At 38.8% G+C, this 19,708-nt stretch overlaps 2 protein-coding genes, 1 long non-coding RNA gene and 2 pseudogenes across 20 annotated transcripts in view; 3 read left to right on the top strand and 2 right to left on the bottom strand.

Annotated features, from left to right (window-relative positions):
* Positions 1-1,303, top strand: part of LOC146488336 (uncharacterized) — a 1,806-nt pseudogene extending 503 nt beyond the window's left edge.
* LOC146488334 (scavenger receptor cysteine-rich domain superfamily protein-like) overlaps positions 1-14,553 on the bottom strand; it is a 77,117-nt gene extending 62,564 nt beyond the window's left edge. For 3 of the 5 annotated variants that reach the window (XM_085123814.1, XM_085123848.1, XM_085123839.1), the window contains exon 1: positions 14,321-14,553. In XM_085123814.1, coding sequence (XP_084979940.1) covers positions 14,321-14,446 — 126 coding nt within the window. In that variant the 5' untranslated portion in view covers positions 14,447-14,553. The remainder of the gene's footprint in view (positions 1-14,320) is intronic. The other 2 variants (XM_085123829.1, XM_085123820.1) reach the window with 1 other exon arrangement.
* LOC146488332 (scavenger receptor cysteine-rich domain-containing protein DMBT1-like) overlaps positions 1-19,708 on the bottom strand; it is a 248,755-nt gene that overhangs the window by 191,198 nt on the left and 37,849 nt on the right. The gene's annotated exons all lie outside the window — the stretch shown is intronic.
* LOC146488333 (uncharacterized) overlaps positions 1-19,708 on the top strand; it is a 152,380-nt gene that overhangs the window by 129,299 nt on the left and 3,373 nt on the right. The window lies entirely within an intron of this gene.
* On the top strand, positions 6,356-7,793 carry LOC146488335 (uncharacterized; annotated as a pseudogene).

The following is a 19,708-nucleotide window of genomic DNA, read 5'->3' as shown; positions in this document are numbered from 1 at the left end:
TGACAACTGGTTCAACAAAACACAATCTGAACATCAGCAAGCCTGATTTGATTGAACTGCTGTCAGTAGCAACAAAGGACCAGCTTTTTCAATTCAATTGTAAGCTCTACGAGCAAACTGACGCAGTGGCGATGGGCTCTCCCTTAGGCCCCCTCATGGCTAATACTTTTCTTTGTCCCATCGAAGAAAAACTACAAGACGAGAACAAATTGCCAGATTTCTACAAGCGCTATGTGGATGCCACGCTAGCTGCAGTCAAAGATGTACCGACAGCTGAAGCCTTTCTGGTGACTTTGAACAACTTTAACCCTTCCATTTCCTTCACCATGGAGATCGCGACTAATGGTAAGCTGCCATTTGTCGGCATTGAAATTCTTAAGAAAGGCTGTAAGCTAGTAACCAGTGTTTACCGGAAACCAACAAACACCGGTCTTCTCCTTCACCATCAGAGTCCTGTTTATAACCGCTACAACTGAAAGTCCCTAGTCAAGACAATGTTAAACCGTGCCTTTCGCTTGTCGTCGACCTGGGATCTATTTACAACAGAATGTGAACGCCTCAAACTGATGTTCTCTAAACTCAAGTACCCAGATTCTCTTATCAACTCTACCATCGCCCACTTCGTTATTCTGTGACGTCGCGAGACACGCTACCGACACCTTAAACTAAAAACATTCATCGTATAGTCTTACCATTCAAAGACCAGAGGTCAGCTGACATAGTAAAGAAACATCTTTCTGACTTAAGCAACAAAATTGACCACATTCTTCAGCCAGTTTTTAGTAGCTGTAAACTTGGTAACGATCTTAAAGTGCAGGAGCCTAAGCCACCCTTGATCAATCAACAGTGTGTTGTGTATCACTTTGTAAGTGATCTGTGTGATGCAAATTACGTCGGCTATACCAGCCGTCACCTTCACCAACGCATTGATGAACATCGGTTCTCGGCCATCGGGAAACACCTAAAGAATAATCACCAAGTCGACACAATTGGCGACCTGACAAGTAACTTCACAATCCTAAAGAAATGTCAGGGAAAGCTTGATTGTTTAATATTCGAAATGCTTTGGATCAGAAAGAAGACACCGAGTCTAAACACCCAGTCAGACTCCATTCGTGCAAAACTATTTGTCTAACGGACAAAACTCCCATTTTATGACACCTTCTGAATGAACACCGGACAGTTACGTTTAGTTTTAATTTAATTTATTCTATTTTACACCTTTACTTTATGTTTATATTATCTTTTCTGTTGCATTCTTTACCTGATAATGGTGGCAGGATGACACCGAAACGTCGTTCCGTTTTTTCGCTCATTTTTATAGTTAATTGTATTTCTAAATTTAATCTTATTAGAATAATAATAATAATAATAATAATAATAATAATAATAATAATAATAATATTTATTCGCCTTTAAACACCAGTAAACAGGTTCAAAAGTTCAGAAATGGTATAAACATTTGTTTTCAGATACAGCACAGCAACAAGACACCCTCTTTAACAGTTGCTGCTTGTCTCTTATTTGTCATTGCCTTAGGGACCGTTCATTTTTTATGAGCATGGGGGGGCTGGTGGGATCTATGGAAGGGGGGGGGGGGCACGAGAAAAAAATGGCACTAAAGGGGGGGGGAGGGGGTGCTACCAAAAAAAATTGAATAAAAGAGGGGGGGGGGGGGTCACCAGCAATAATTGGCTAGTAGGGAAAATTGAAAGTGGCTCAACAGAGAAACAGATGAAGAAATTAAATATTATTTCAATCTTAATTAATTAATACGATTTTTCTAACCACTTTTAATTTGTTTTACATGCTGAGGTCGAAATCTGCATTTCATATTAACAACAACCGAGGAAATAAAGCATATCTGTTGGAAAAGCAATAATGAATATAAACTGAAGTAGACACCTGTGTTTGTACAAGTTCAAATTAATATAAAAACGTAACAGTCTCACTATTGAATCATCGGTGGGGGAGTAGTTTTCTATTAAGTAGTTGTACTCAGAACTATATCAATAGATTGTTTAATGTTCTGTTTTATAGTACTCACTTTTATAAAGACTGTAGATTAGTAAATTATTTTAACCCAGGAGTATCAGTAGACTCAGTAGTATGCCTAGTGTGAACATCCAGATTAGTTTTTAATAATAGAACTGTTGTTGGGGACTTCAGTTGACGGTAAATCTGAGCCGTAGGCCATCCTCAGAAAAGCTTGTAACTGTCATTTTTAATAGCAGTACTTTAATATCCAGGCGTGTAGAAGGGGTAGGGGGGGGAGGGGGGGTTCGAGGGGTTCGAGCGAGCACAATGCACAATGAGGAGGTTTAACAACTACATGAGGTGTACCATGCGAGAGAGTAGAATGTCCGCCCTGGTTCTAATGCATATCAAATATGATATGCCTGTCAATCTTTACGAGATAGTCAATTTGTTTCAAGGCCTACACCCGAGAATGATGCAGTTTACCAGCTTGGTGTATAACTATCAGCAGATCGAATAGCTATCAGAACTTGACAGGGCGCAGAATGTACATTCAACTTTCTTGTTTAAGTTGAGACAATTATGCCGCAGAAATGATGTAGATAGCTTAAAAAGCTGCTGTAGAACAAATTTGTGATTTGCCTAAAATGGGTCTCAAAATGCAGGAAATGAGGTTTCTGGGAACCTAGATTTTCAAAAATTTCCGGGGGAGCATGTCCCCGGACCCCCCTAGTAAGAGCGCCTCCGAAACTCAACAAACACCCCTATCTAACCTTTAACTACCCGCCTGATATCTGTGTGTCCGCTGTTTAATATGACTTGTAATCGTTGATTGACATGCTTCGATCCGTATTTTGTAAGTCAGATCTGTACGTGTATTAATTGTTTCTACTCGAAGGGGAGTAATTTCACGTTAAACATTTGCTTGATTAATTTTTATAGTTCCTCTCAGAATCTAAATGGAAATTTAGGGTTTGCTGTTGCCGTAAACGTGTTGCTATCTATAAAATGTTTTTTTTTTAAACAGGAGAAATCTTTACCTAAGCAGAGAACGGTAACTTTTTAATAGTACTGTTAAGAAATCACAGTAACAATTACGTTAATCTTTGATAAAACAGTACATTAACATACGCGTTTTGCTAAAGTTAGGAGTATGATTTGTTTCTGGTTGTTCGGGAGGGGGGGGGGGGGTGGGGGGGAGGTCATCAGAAAAAAATAGTTTCTGCTTGGGGGGGGGGCATGTGGAAAAAAAATTGCATGCTAGTGGGGGGGGGGGGGGGTCATACAGTTTGTAGTGGCAATTAACCAAATCCCACAAGCCCCCCCCCCCCCCCCCTCCCCCATGCTCATAAAAAAAAGGAAGGGTCCCTTATTGCAATGAAATGTAACATATTCAGAAATGGTTATGAATACATTGAATAGAGGAACTTGTTACTCGGGTTTAAAAATGAGCATGAGTTTTTCTTCCCGTCGCAAATCGCCCTGACATCTTCTGCGCGTGCGCGAGATATAAGAGCATGCTTAGAAAAGGTCAGCGGACTTCAGCAGCGAACATGGTGTGTTAGCAGTCTTGATCAAGTGAAGTATTCTGTCTTTGGTGAAATCTCAAGGATTAGGGACTTTAAGAAACCACGTACAACGGCAACGCCGACGAAAACGTCGCTTGAAAATATAGGTTCGCGTTAGGGACTGTGCAATAATTATCAGGAGGGGGGGGGGGGGGGGGGGTTGAAAAACCAGAGTTATCTAGCAAAAACTTAGACAGTACCCCCCCTCCAAAACTAAAAAATTAGTTCTAAGCCCCCCTCTGTTATGTTAAAAATAACGTCGCACCCCCCCCCCCCCCCCCCCACCAACACACACACACACACACACTCACTCCTCGCCGCCACCATTACCATAGATGCCTTTACGTAACATTTGGTATCGAGAAGGATATTGATCGCTTGATTGAAGATTTAAACAAAGCATTTGCTAAGTACCGGGGTGCTTACCACATTGGCTCAAAATCCAAAACTTCTGAAGCCAGAAAGAGAAAGGAGCAAGGAAAAAAATCAAAGAACAGGAGATTGAACGCTTCAAATAACAGACCAAAAAGGGCTTGCATTATATTTAGATCCTTGGGAGGAGAGCCTGTTGAACTTTGTTATGAGCCAGAGATGTATGGAATTCAGCAAATCGATTCAGTCGATGAAGAAACATTACTTTTATTCACATCAAAAACCGACAAAGCTTGTCTACGAGATCTGTTTGATTCCCATTGTTTTACGGGGGATGCTAAAAAACAAGTGCATGATTTTTGCTTTACATAAGGTCAGCTTAATTAAATAGAAGAAGGGTTAAAATTAATCAGTTATCTTTTCATTTTGATGGAATTTTTTCAATAATCGTTTAACAGCTGTTCGTATTGATATTTGTTACAGTCTATCATGAGGCCTGTATTGAGAATCTTTTATTGCGTTTAAGTTTATTTTCATTTCGAATAAAACTTAAGGCCCCCCCTCTGTCAAATGAGTGATTTTACTTTGACCCCCCCCCCCTATCTTGGCAGCAATTTTAGGTAATGCCCCCCCCCCCTCTGGTTTTTCAGCCCCCCCCCCCCTCCTGATAATTATTGCACAGTCCTTTACTTGTACTACCTCGCGATTATTCCAATTCGTTCAACTTGTAAAATGTGGCCGAACTATCAAATAACAGAATAGGTGGAAACGGCGTTCAAATTGAGACAGAGATTAAAATTACCGTGCCGTTCTCCACAGAATTTTAAATTTGAATTTGGTTATGTCACGTTCTTGTTTGGCTGAGCATAAAGGACCCAATCAAAATCCATTATCGGTGCGTATACCACATGGGAGGGGACCCACTTATCTCTACCTGTGTGACGTCAAAGCAATTCATCATTTGGAAGGTTGTTTCCGTTCAATGGCGGCCACATGCATGATTGTAAGACTCTGATCTCTCGTTTTCAGAAAGAAAACAGACCTAAAAAAATAACTTGTTACTAGTACTCGAAAGTTTTAACGGTGGAAATTGGGAGAATTCACAGCGAAAAAATTACACTTTCACAAACAGATCGAATAATTCAACGCGAAGAGAGCCAGGACAGTTCCAGCGAGGTCATGACGCTATCGCAGAGTAATTTCCCGTATGATTCCCAGTAACACAACGATAAAGTATTACGCAGTTTACCTGAATAAAACCAGTTAATTATTTCAATTGCAAAGGGAGGATGTTTTTTTAAGATCTGTGAAGCATACAATGGGGAATAAATGGGCTACATAACGCATTCCGTATAAATGCCATTAGAAGCATTTTGATGTTACGCGGGATGCCCTGAGGGACATACCTTGTCTAAAAACGGGTCGATTTCCTTTTTTTTTTTCTTCGTAGTAGCCATAAATCTATACATTAATTTATTCATTAAACTCTCCCCTCTCCTACTCGGGATGTATTGTTCTGATTGTCTTCAACAAAAGCAGACCAATGAAAATCCATTCTTGTCGCGTATATCGCGAGGGAGGGGACCCACTCACCCATACTAGTGTGACGTCAAAGCATCATTTGATTTATTCATTAATCTCGGATTAAATTTGTGACGCCATATTGTTAACTTGTTGTGGACTCAAGAGTCAAATTTCACCATTTTGAAACGGTAAGTCGAAAGAATAACTTCAAAAAAGCACTCGATATCTAAAACGGTGGAAATTGGAGAGTTCCTGGCGAAGGAATCGTGCTTTGTTTGACAGTTCTAAAACCACGATGGGACTGAAAAGAGGTCATTGATATGCTTATGTTATTGTAATGGAATTCCCGAAATTTCAGGTACAACAATAACGTGATCGTAACACAAGGGAAACAGCATAACACGATCATCGTGACTCTCACTATTCCATTTGCAATGATAGTTTTATCAATCTGCGAAGCATACAATTGGAATAAATGCGGTAAATCGAAAGAATAACTTCTGAGAAGCACTCGGCATTTAAAACGGTGGAAATTGGTGAGTTCCTGGCGAAGGAATCGTGCTTTGTTTGACAGCTTTATACCAAGATGGGAGACTGAGAAAGGTCATTGATAAGCTTACGTTTTCGTAATGGAATTTAAGAAAATTCCGGAATCTCTGGTAAAACCATTGGCAGCGTAACACAAGGGAAACAACATAACGCGATCTTCGTGACTCAAACTATTTCATTAGCAAGGATGGTTTTATTAATCTGCGAAGCATACAACTGGAAAAAAAGAATCAGTCACAGCATCACGCGTAAATGTCAGTGTAGGCATCTTGTTTTTTTTGTTTTTTTTGTTTTTTTTTTTTTGTCTTCGTCGTAATCACAAATCTGCTCATTAATTTATGCATTAAACTCTGCCCTCTCCTAGGATGGCGGAAGGTCATGATAGTTCTGGCTCCGACGACGAAGCCATTGGGGGAGCCAGTGACCGAGTTATACCAGCTTAAACTTGAGGGTTCTGATTGGCAATACCTCCAGCTGAACAGAGAGCGGTTAATATGGACAAGCGACTTAGAATCCTTGAAGAATTTTGTTGAAAAGTGTCTTCAGCTGCAAGGAAAGTGATCGTCGCCCGGCGGAAATAATAAGCAATTCAAAAGTTGCAATGACAAGCTTGTTATAACCTGGTACTTCAAGAAACAATTTACTCTTGTTTTCCAAGGACAAGATGGTCCATTTTTAAAAGAAAAATTGTTCAAACTGGTTCAGGACAAGCCGGAGATGACAACCGACTCGCCGAATCGACCCACAAGCCAAAATGAAAACCAACAGACAACTGATAATAAAGCGGACTCGGGATCAGAAAATTCTTTATTTGCTGAACTGAGGGACATAAAATATAGCCTGACGGTATTAAAGAAGAAGGTCGATGATAATACAAGTTCGTTATCGAAATATCCGCAAAATCAAGAAAATATTGGCAACGAAGGGCTTATGAAACAGAAAGGGAGGTGTGAAAAGCTACAGGCAGCATTATGTAACAAAGATAAGGAAATTAATGCGCTGAAAATGAAAATTATGTCCCTCGAGACCCGTGCATCGTCTGCGGAACAAGAAAACGACTCCCTACAATTAGCATTAAAGCTTATTATGCAAGAAATGAGCGTAGGACAGCGTCAACAAAAGAGGAATCAGAGTTACGAGGTAACTGCCCCTTAAGGAAACTCAAAGAGTGATAATGCCCAGTCTGAGAGCTCTAATCCTGGAAAGGAATGGCAAACCGTTGACGCGAAAAAGAGAAAGAAAAAGAAGAAAACACGGAGAAAGAAGATCAATGAAGCAAAGTCCAACGTCCATGATGACACGGAAAATTCCACCCCAGCAAACGAAAGTACTACCTTGTTGATTGGAGATTTTATGATAAAGAATTACCTTAAATCTAATTTGGAGCTTTCACCGGACCAAGTGATTCTGCATGTGGGCACTAATGATCTCAAAAGTAAAGAACCACAACAAGTTGCCAGCTCAGTGGTAGATCTCGCCAGACAAATTGAAAACTCATCCGACGCCACAGCAATTATATCTGAGCTCGTGTCAAGAAGAGACGGATCCAATGAAGCCGTGAAAACGGATAATAAACAACTGAAGTTCTACTGCCGGCAGAATGGATGGAAATTTATTCAGCATCAAAACATCTCCGAAAAGGAACTTAACAAGGGCGGATTACATCTTAATTTCAAAGGTTATCAACAGTTTTTTTAACAACTTTCAGATGAGTTTAGGTTGCAATGATGCGCTATCCACCGATGCCGTGCCTATTCAATGTACAAAACGCAATGCTGAGGAATCTCATGTGCCTACCTCAGCGTTGCCATCTCAACGAGCTTTTAAATTAGCCTCTTTAAATATCAATAAATTAATCACACACATAGATCAACTTAGGATTCTTCTAGCGCATAACGAAATATATATTCTATCGATTAATGAAACTAAGCTCAATGAAACTATTAGCCAATATGAGGTAAACATCTCTGGCTATGATATAATTCGATGTGATAGAATTACAAACGGTGGAGAAGGAGTGTGTTTCTATGTGTTACTATACGAAATGATTTAACTATGTCTGGAAATTCAAAAATCTAGATCTAAACCGTTTGTTGTTGCCACGTGGTATAGACCACCCGATTCTCCTATTGGTATTTTTTTTAATCTTTCGGAACTAAATATTTTCTAATGGGAGACCTTAACTGCGATATAATTGCTACTCGATATGACAATAATACATGCAAATTAATGAGTATCACTCATATTTATGGTCTACAGCATCTTATCACTGAACCAGCCAGAATAACTCCGACTTCTGCAACTTTGATTGATGTAATTTATACTAATTGTCCAGATAAAGTTGTGTGTTCGGGGATTCGTCATATCAGTATTAGCGATCATAGCATAGTTTTTTGCCTATCGAAAATTATTCGTGAATGGAATGTCTGGTGGGCACAAAGCTATAACCTACAGAAACTTTCGAAAATTTAATCGAAAAAAATTTCGGAACGATATTGCATCTCATTGTTGGGATCACATATACAATTCAACTGATCCCAATGAAATGTGGCTACAATGGAAAAGCTCATTTGTATCCAGTATTGTTAACAAGGATGCTCCCTTGAGAACAATGTATGTTCGCACGCGTAGTTCCCCATGGATTACATCTGAGCTTAAGAAACCAATGCATGATCGGGATATTCTAAAGATTAAAGCAACTAAATCAAATCATTCAAATGACTGGCCACTTTTTATAAAACAACGCAATATAGTAAATAGCGAAATCAGATTAGCCAAGAAAGCCTATTTTCAAAATAGTTTTAACAAGCATACGGGCGATTCTTAAAAGACCTGGCAGACTATCAATGAACTTACTTTGCGAAAATCTGGGGAAAAAATCGGTGACATCTCTGAAAGTAAATGAAGTATCAACAACAAATTCAACTGTGCTGTCGAACCAATTTAATAATCACTTTGCTACCATCGGTCCAGAACTTGCTAGCAATATTGTTTCCTCAAATAGTGATGGTTATCAAAAGTACGTCACTGGCACAGATAAACGGTTTCAGCTCCATCCGACCAGTACAAATAAAGTTCTCTCACTTTTGAATCTTCTAAATAAGTCAAAGGCAGCTGGCCTAGGCAGTATATTTGCTAGGCTCATTCGGGAATGTGCAGATCTCATTCGCATTCCTATCCGCCGTATTCTTAACCAGTCAATAAACCAAGGCATATTTCCGGATGACTGGAAATGCGCAAAGGTCACCCTACTTTTTAAACAAGGCGGTCGGGACGACTTAAATAATTATCGTCCAATTTCAATGATCTCAGTTATGGCCAGAATCGTCTATGATCAATCATATGCCTACCTAGAAGAGCACAATATAATCTATAAATATCAATCAGGCTTTCGTGCTATTCACTCAACTGTTATGGCTCTCCTTGAGGCCATGGACACTTGGGCGTACAATATTGACAGCGGTAAAATCAACGCCGTTGTTTTCTTAGATCTCAAAAAGGCCTTCGACACAGTTTACCATGGGATCCTTTTATCAAAATTAAGCAATTACGGCATATATGGTAACGCGCACCAATGGTTTAAGTCATATTTAGAGAATCGTACTCAAATGTGCTCCATCAACGGATTGCTCTCTGAAAGCTGTTTATTAAGCTGTGGTGTTCCCCAAGGGACGATTTTAGGTCCATTACTATTTCTGTTATACATTAACGATCTTCCAAACTGTCTTTAAAATTGTGAGCCGAGGATGTACGCTGATGACCCCCACCTTACATACGTACGCAGGTGATAATGCAGACAATATTCAGTTGCATCTAAATCAAGATTTAGGAAATTTTCACAATTGGCTGAGAGCAAATAAACTTACTCTAAATATGACTAAAACCGAGTTTATGCTTATCAGATCAAGGCAGAGTCCCCGACATTTGCAATTAACGATTTTCAAGTTAGCCAGGTCACCACTGCAAAATGATTCCTGGTAACACAACGATAAAACATCCTGCAGTCTCTCTGAATAAAACCATTCAATTATTTCAATTGCAGAGGGAGGATAGTTTTTTTTTTATAATCTGCGAAGCATATAATGGGGAATAAATGGGGTGACACAACGCATTCCCTGCAAATGCCATGAAGGGGCATCTTGTACTGATGAAAAACTCAATTGCATCCCACAGTTACAACTGATTTGAACAAAGAGTAGTTCTGGAGCGAGGAAAACCTTTACTTTGAACCTATAAATAAATGCAAGTTTTGTCTGGTGGTTATTAACCCTTCGCGTAACATCAGCACATTTCTGTCTTTCCATGAATTGCCGTGTGGTTTCGTTTAACGTCAGCTCATTATTTTTCCTAAGGGAAAAAAAAAATACTTAACAGCTCATTATTTTTCCCAAGAAAAAAAAATACTTAACGAAAAAAAAAAAAAACGTCGCTGTAACATCTGGTTATCTCTTTGACAGTTTGCGGCTGCTATAAAAGTTATAGTTTGGGGTTGATGTTGTACGGAAAGGGTCTCACTGCACGTGCACTCTGTCAATAACATAGCAACAATAATAATAACCTTATCAGTTCCTCATCCTCTCTGCAGTTACATATATTTTTAGTGCATGCATATGCAGCAGACTACCTATCATCAATAACAATAACAATGTAATACAGACAGCAAAATTATAGAATGCTAATCTGTTGCCACAGAGGACATTTTTTCTTAATTTTCTCTTCACCGAGGGCAAAATTACTCACTCCTGATTGATGGAGCGGCGAACATACTCGCTTCTCATTGGCTGAGCACGCAGCTCTACATTTCATTGTTTTTTTTTTTTTATTATTTATTTTGTGTCCAAAACAACGAGTTTTTCGAAGTTTTTTTGGAGTTCGACTCTTTAAGCCGATTTTTTTGTACCTGAAATAAATGGAAATAAAGTGCTGCAGATAGAAAGGAAATTCCTAAAGGTTAAGCGTGTTTCTGACAAGAAACAGCAAAACATTATTTGTGTCATAGCTAAATTATTGGATCGAATTGATATTTGTTTGGCTAAGAAACTAACATGGACCGAAAAAATGAGTTCAAAAACGAATGCTTTAAAGTTAGCAGCATTAAGCTTGTTTCGCACTGACCACAGCAATAACAATCCGCAGATTACAACACAACACAAGTTGGTAGGTTTAATATGTTCGAATACCTAAAAGGAATAACAAAGTGAAATAGAAAAAGCTAGAAAACCTACAGCGAGTACGAACTGCGTAATAAACATGACAAAGCGAGGGCTTAAGTACTCACTATGGAACCTGTAACAGTCAGCGCAAAAGAGTGCGTTACGAAAGGGTTCAGTCTTTGTCCTAGCTTATAGCGTTCAACGGCAAATATCTAGCTTTCTTAGCCTACATTTTTACACGCATACTGCCAAAATGGCGGACTCAAAATCCAAAACTACAAAACAATATCACGTGACTTGTAGGTCCCAGTAAAACCGAGCGCTCAGGGCGCGAAACGCGAAACAAAGCTTAAGTTAAACATTCCTCAGTTTTACTGTTAATTTAACTTAAGTTTTACTTAAGTTCAACACCCTAGCAAAACAGAAACGTTTTGTCAACAAAATCACATGAATATACTCGAATAACCAGTCCTTTTATTCTATTGCGGATTTTTTCGTTCGTCGAACAACGTAAAGTGAGCAAAAATTTTCACTTCGAAGGAAAAGACCAACGTTTCGTCGCGTCGAATAAGAGTAAAACGATTTCTCTGCAAGATTCGGCTGCTGTTTATGATAGCGCTCTTCTAAAAGAGTACGTTTGTTTTTACTCGCCTCGAGCTCTGGTCTTTCTTCCGTTGTTGGAAGGTAAAATTGGAAGAAATTAGAAAATAAAACTCCAAGGGAAGCAATAAGACCATTGACCAAAAAAAAAGGAGTTCAAAAGAATGCTCTGAAGTGGCAGCTTAAGCTTAAGTTAAACTGCATGTCAAAACTGCAAGAAATCAATATCTTGCAAAATTGCAAACCAGCAACGTTTTGTAAACAAAATCACATTAATATACTCTCCTCTTTGAGAATAACCAGTCATTTTATTCTATTACTGATTTTTTTGTTCGTTTCACAACGTTAAGTGAGCGAAACGTTTTACTTGAAGAGGAAGACTCCAACGTTTGGTCGCGCCGGAGTAAAATGTTTTCACTTGTTTTTCTCCCGCTGCGACTCGTTTGGCTCTTAATCCCGCTGTTGGTCGCATAAATTGACTTTGTATTTTGTCGCCTTCAATTATCATCTATTTATTTATTTATTTATTTATTTTTTTATTTATTTATTTATTTATTTATTTATTTATTATCATCATCATCATCATCATCTTTATTATTATTATTATTATTATTATTATTATTATTATTATTATTATTATTATTATTATTATTATTATTATTATTTATTATTTTTATTATTGTTATTATTATTATTATTTCTAAAACGCAGTTTGGGATTCAACTTCCCGTCGAGAAAAAAAATAATAATAATAAAAAATAAAAATAAAAAATAAAAAAAAAACGGACGGTCGGACAGTGATGTCATAACCAAAACGCATTCGTGGGTTTACCAAAATCTCTTCTCAATGGGGCTCCGCGCGCGCACGCCGGAGCTCCGCTATCATTCGAGTAAATCGGGATCTCACTGCATGTGAACTCTAAAAACCTCCTTTCATAATAAAAATTCAATTTGATATCGAGTTTCAGCGGACACAAATCATGACCAGAAAGGAATATTAAACATCTCTATCGAATTGCCTTTGTTTGTGTCCTCTTGGCCACATGGTCAAGTTGAATTCAAACATATGGAGAGGTGCCTATTAATGATCATTATTTGACTTAATCAGTGACAGTTTTCGTCTGTAGACATTCCGGGTGAATGAGCTTTATTCATTGTTAGTTTTGTGGCTAATATTTTTATATCGATAAGTCTGCTGAAGAATTCTCAGTACTTGCACAAGGGTTGTCAGATGTCTTCAGTAGAGGGATTAAGGTCAAGCTGACAATTGAGCCAGAAGTTCTTTAATATTCGTTTCATCTCTATGAAAGACGTAAAATTTGTTTCACTGATCTTTGTTTGAAATGTGACACTTTTCTGTGACAGTACAGAAACTTAACATCAATGAACCATTGTTTAAAAGAGAAATAACGATGCCTGTCTGCGAATTTATTCGTTTACAACTACATTTGGCAATGATTTCACGTCCAACGTTATAATAATACAATATTAAATACCATTTCAGTGCTCAAGTATGCACTTTATTGAGCTTGGTCCAGGAAAAAACTCTGCGAATATTGCTTTAATCCGAAAACAAACTGAACGGAAGCGTTCACCATTCTTGCTGACATGATTCATTAGGCGGTGACTTACAAACACATTTTAAAGTATAAAAGGAATGTTCTGTTTAGTATTAGAATGAAAGGTTACCTTTCTTGATTTTAACGTAGAAATTGTACGCAGAAAGCGAAACAAAACATACATCATTCAGTCTTGCAAATGATAGGTAATTAATAACCCGTACACAAGCGTCAGATTTAATTTTACATGCTGCCAAATCACCGGCTTCCGTTCTCCACACGGCTTTCAACCGCAAGTAACGTTTGCTATCTTGAGGTTTATATTTCGAACGTTGCACCTGATGATATTGATTGTCTAAAGAAGTGTTGTACTGGAAACGTTAGATATCTTCTCAATGTGTTCATCAGAGGGTTGGCAATTCCAGACATCGAAAATGCGAGTACCCGTCAAAAACATGTTGACAATTACGCGAATAGTAAAGCGGTTGGGCAAAATGGTATACTCCACATCCTCTTTTCTTGCTAAATCAAGTCCCGTAGTGCCCTTTTCTTCCTTAGAACTGTAAATTTGTTCAAACGTGATCTGTAGAGGCTCAAAACTCCAGTCTCACCCCCTATATTTTACTGAGAAATAGAACTTACAAGGAACTTATTAGTTTGTCGTGCATAAGCTTCTATTAGAGAAATGGTAGGCGCAGAAGCGAAGAAATGGACTTCATTTTTAAGTGCATGGTGGGACATTTGAACAGCACGTTTGTCGAGATCGTGTTTATTTCTAACTAACGCTAAACTCCAGAGATCAGTGACTACTCACTCAGGCACCTTACAAGAAAGTCCAGCGGGGTAAAAATGACAGAAACTTCCAAGTTATTTCCGTCAAGTAATGAGTTGATTAAGAGTTGTCATTCTGCTATTAAATCTGCCTGAATAGTCCTTTTATGTGATCTGTCGTGATCACTTTAAACTCCAGAAAGTAACTCATTGAATTCAAGAAGTTAAGCGATATAATTATACATACGATGCTGCTGTTGGAGTCGTCTGGAGCCCACGCTATGCTTCCATACCGGAAATGCGATGCTTCAGCTAATGAAAGCCACTGTAAAGCGAGGAGAAAGGCAAGACTCGCCTTGACCCAGCCTTCCATGACAGAATATTTCTAGGAATATAAATTCGACTACGTTTTTAGTTAACGAAGTCGACTTCGACCCAGCAAGGACGCCGAAGTCTCCGGCAGAGTATTGAAGGGAGTGCCTCTTTCTAGATTCTGTCTAGGTTGTCAATCAAACTCATTAGGGCAAAGTATGCCAAATAATCAGGTGTTGAAGACGAGAGCCAATCAGAAGCTCGTATTGTTTACTGCTAGCAAAAAAAAAAAAAAAAAAAAAGGAAACAGGAAAAACAAACCAAGAAAAAAAAATTGCCATGATACACTAATCAGTATGGTTCATATCTCATTTGGCGAAATAATGACCTATGCTCTCCCACAAATATCTTGGTGCAGTTTGAAGCCTGCTCATACATATTAATGTCCAGGTGATGGTAAAACATTTTTTTTCGGGAAATTGTTTAATATATCAATGTGTGGATTTAAGTTGACGTTTAAGAAACGCCCCTACCAACGACTGCGCGTGAAATGTCGATCGCAGATGCCTTGTGCCAGGCAGATGCCTTGTGCCAGCTCGAGGATGGGAACTCAATACGTATCGCACAAATGGTCGCTCATGACGTTTCTTGAAAATGATTGAGCAGCTCAAAATCCAAATTGACGACAAGCCGCACTTAACAGGTCCAATTAAGCGCAGAGTGCACGATATCTGCTCTAGGAACACAGTTTCATGTTAATGTTCGATCCTTGGATCCTAAAGATAGATAAAAGCGACAACTGATAGGTTAGGATATGACATATCCACATGTGAAAAATACTATAATCACTGCATGCTTGCGACCCACATTTTCGTAATAATAGTGACATGGTATTTGCATAAATGTGGAGGGCATTGGGATCAGATTCCACGGAAACTTATTTTGTATTGAAACTTTGCATAGCGGTCGATAACTTGCATTGAATCAAGAGAACAAAATTAAGCGCATGGGGAAAGTCATACTCGTTTTAACGACATTGGGCTGTAGTATTTAGACATTTTGGTCGTTCGTGAGAGTAGCGTTTAAAAACCTACCCTTCAGAGAGAGGAACGATAGATGGCCGTGAACACGTTCTTTAGCCTTTAATGTTACCAAATTAATCTGTATTAAGTTATCTCAAAACAAACTAATAAAAATAAATTTAAATCCAATTTGTGGACTTGAAGAGATGGCCCCGACTGACCTGTCTATTACAAAATAAGATAAGATAGCTTACTGAGAATTGGAAAGGTACCAAGTTTAGCGACGTTTGCTTACATAAAAAAAAAAAATGAAGAAACGTAGAAAGCTCGAAAGAGTAGCAATCCGCGAACCCTTCTCCCGCTCCAGCATTGTGTCTAGGTTGTCAATCAAACTCATTAGGGCAAAGTGTGCCAAATAATTAGGCGTTGAAGACGAGAGCCAATCAGAAGCTCGTATGGTTGACTGCTAGCGAAAAAAAAAAAAAGAAAAAAAAAATTGCCTTAATTTACTATGGTTCATATCTCATTTGGCAAAGTAATGACCTATGCTCTCCCATGCACAGAAAACGTTGCGCAGTTAAAAGCCTACTCATAAATATTAATGATATGTGAAGGTGATGATAAAAACTGTTTTGGGAAAATTTCTTAAAGTTTCAATGTGCGGATTTAGGATTTAGTTGACGTTTAGAAAACATCCCTACCAACGACGGCGCGTGAAAGGTCGATCGAAGATGCCTTGTGCCAGCTCGAGGATGGGAACTCTATACGTATCGCATACGTCGCTCATGACATTTCGTGGAAATGATTAAGCAGCTCAAAATCCAGATCGACGACCAGCTGCACTTGAGAAGTTCAATTACTGAAGCGTAGAGCGCACGATATCTGCTGGCAATTTCTTGCAAACGTTGGATCCTAAAGGTTGTTGAAAGCGAGAACTGGGCATGATAGGTTAGGATATGTCATTTTCATATCCGAATATGAAAAATACTATATTCACTGCATGCACGCGACCCGCATATTTGTAATAACAGTGACATGATATTTGCATAAATGTGGAGGGCATTGCGGTCAGATTCCGTGAAAAACTATTTTGTTTTGAAACTTTGCATTGCTATTTATTACTTGCATTGAATCAAGAGAACAAAATTAAGCAGATGGGTAAAGCCATACTTGTTTTAACGATGTTGGGCTGTAGTATATATATAAACATTTTGTTCGTTCGAGAGGAACGATATATGGTCGTTAACACGTTCTTTTCCTATTAATGTTACCAAATTAACCTGTAACAAGGTATCTCAAAACATACTAATGGTTCCCCTTTGAGCGCGTCCGCGCAAAGGGATTAATTGGCAACCGCAAAAGACACACCCCTGTTCAAAGGTTACTTAGTTTTGATTGATGCTGTATTGCATTTTAATTTCTCTATCACTCTCGATCGTAGCGGTCACATCGTTTTTTACCTCGTGTTGTTTCTTTCCCACCCACTCTCCCTGTTTTCCATTTGTCTTAGAGGCAGCAAAGGTGGCAGAGAGTTTTATTTCTTTTGATGTTCCAGTATTATCACGTGTCTTCGGATGTGGAAATAAACTTCTCTCTTGGAAATAAACTGTGTTGCTTATGTGTTGTTGGCGGGGACAATTAAATTTAAATCCAAATTGTGGCCTTGAAGAGATGACCCCGACTGACCTGTCTATTACAAAATAAGATAAGATAGCTTACTGATAATTGGAAAATATATATAAAGGAAAGGTCCCAAGTTTAGCGACGTTTTGCTTATAACAGCTTACATAAAGAAAAAAAAAAAAAAAAAAAAAAAAAAAACGAAGAAACGTAAACAGTTCGAAAGAGTACCAATCAGCGAACCCTTCTCTAGCTCCCGCCCCAGCTACTAACCTACCAGTTTGCATCTACTGCAGTAAGGATCAGTCTTTATAATTTATTGTCTTAAGTATTTCCCTGATCCACGTTTGTCTTATTACAAAAAAAATTATCCAGTAAAATAGACGTTGAAGTATCCGAACATTTGCTACGATATTGTTTAAGAATTATTGGAGATCTCCTAAATGTTTAAATGGTTGTGGATACCTACTGCATAGATCACTACACATTTTTCGAATTTTCCTATTTTTGTTTCCAAAGTGCTCTCGAACAGAGTTCAAGTTGTTCCTGTCAAGAATTGAGTTGATTCTCCCCTCTCGTTGTTCTAGAATTATTTTGAATTAAATACGTGCGTCAGATTTGCAATATTTACTTAACATTAAAGTAATTAGAACGAAAGCTACATCGCTTCTCACTCGTTTTGAAAAGATCAGCGCTCTTAAGTTTGCATATCAGAAATTAGAATATTAGAATATCAGAAATCAGCATTAGAATATCAGAAAATCGATCCTTATAAACACCTATGACTGCAAACAAAAGAGCTGTCCATTCGGTCATTCAGCTGTTCATCCAGTTTCGCTGGTTCATTCACTCGGTTTTTCGTTCGTTCGTTTTCGCCGGCGAGCGCTCGGTGGACCGTTTGATCGTTAACTCAGTCATTCGGCTAACCGCTCGCTCGGGCATCCGTTTGCGTTTCTGGTTTGTTCAGTTGTTCCTCCGTTTACCCAGTTCCTCTTGCTATCCATGGACATAAACATGTTATAAAGAATAGAATTTAACCAATTAAAAGCTGTATTAAAAAATTATGAAGAAGTTCCTTCATGTTTTGATACCTATAGTTGTCATGCTACAGAGAAAGCGACTTCTTCTTTCTCCACTTATCTGACAGAAAAAGGTGACTCCATACAGTTATTTGGCGCGCGGCGACTGGGTACTAGAATGGTGCGAGCGCGCGCAGTTTTCTAACTGATACAGGAATTTTCATTATGCTGGCGCACGAAACAAGGCCAGTTTTAGGCTGAAAAGCAAGGCTATTTCAACGAGTTTTCCATGGTAAATATTTCTGAAAATTGGCTCAATCTTAAGATTGCGCTGGTATTTGCACTTCAAAAAAATCTTAGGGAGAATTATCCATGGACAGCTGCAATAAATGGCAAAAACTAAAATTGCAGAAATTGGCCTAACGAATGTACAGAATTTGTTTTGACTTTACGAGAAGATACATTGGAGTTTAGAAATGGTATAGAACCACCTTAGTTTACAATCCACGCTAATTTCTGTTGGGAAGGTTATAAAACAAGCCCTGGATAGCAATCTTTAATAGCTACAGTTACTTTCGCCTCAGGCGGTGTGCGTCACGACCCACAAAGGGTGCTGGGTAAAAATATGGAAATAGCTCATTTGCCTCTGGTCACAATCGAGTAAACATCTCCCGAACGTAAGACTTAGGTCGACTTCGGTCGCACTGAAACTGGGCATTCAAACTTTGCTTCCTTTTCCAAAAACTATCATTAAAGACAGCAATTTGAGAAATTTTAACGGTCTAGTGGCAGCCGTAGATGCTTCTTGTTGGACACACAAGGCGATTTTGTTAGTATTCCCGGGGACAATCAAGGCGAGAATTTTTTATGTTTATTCTTATACTAGTATTTTGTGCCGTCGCGTCTGCTTATAGACGCTTTTTTACATATATTTAGACCGCGAGCGGTCTCTTTCTCCCAAGTTCTGCGGCACGCGATGGATTTAGCAAGCGGTGAGGCTGCGAGCCGCGAGTCACATTTTTGTAATTTGCATAATTTTACTGTCACTTTGCGCGCGTGATCTAAGGAAAAAGTACGACTGCCGCAGTGGATTTTTCATTGCTTTTGCTCAGTTTTAGTTTGCTCTTTTATCTTAGGGCGATAGAGATCTACATTTCCTTCCTGGATTTGTTGGAGAGACAAAGCATTCGCCCGTTGGCTTTTCCCGGTCGGTTTCCCGGGAGTTGAGCTACTTTGTTTACACGATCTCTCCATAGATTCTTCCAACGGGAAAACCATATGGGGTAGACCCGGGTAGACCCCGAAAATTCTAAAGTAGAAAGGATAAGCTAGCTTAACATACAAAAGTATTGGCCAACCACGGCAAGAGTAAGAAGCTTTAGCCTCAAGAAATGAAGTAAATCGACGACCACAACAACATGGCGGGCAGGCGCGAGGTCATCACCTTTGAAATGGCTACAAACGCGAACAAATGCTTCAGCTTAAAAAGTAACCTAACCAGCATTAAGCCAATTTGTTCCTCTAACTTTGAAACGACTTTCAACCGGCAAAAAATGTCACAGACTTCGTTAATGACGAAATTTTCGACAGGCTGAACTCTCAAGACTGATGTTCTTGGGCGCGAAGACTACTGATCAAATAACGCATTCTGATTGGTCGAAT

The sequence above is a fragment of the Pavona decussata genome, unplaced genomic scaffold (assembly GCF_977016875.1).
Source record: "Pavona decussata unplaced genomic scaffold, jaPavDecu1.1 SCAFFOLD_11, whole genome shotgun sequence".
Lineage (NCBI taxonomy): Eukaryota > Metazoa > Cnidaria > Anthozoa > Scleractinia > Agariciidae > Pavona > Pavona decussata.
The sequence above is the reverse complement of the archived record's forward strand: the minus strand, read 5'-3'. Positions and strand labels throughout refer to the sequence as shown.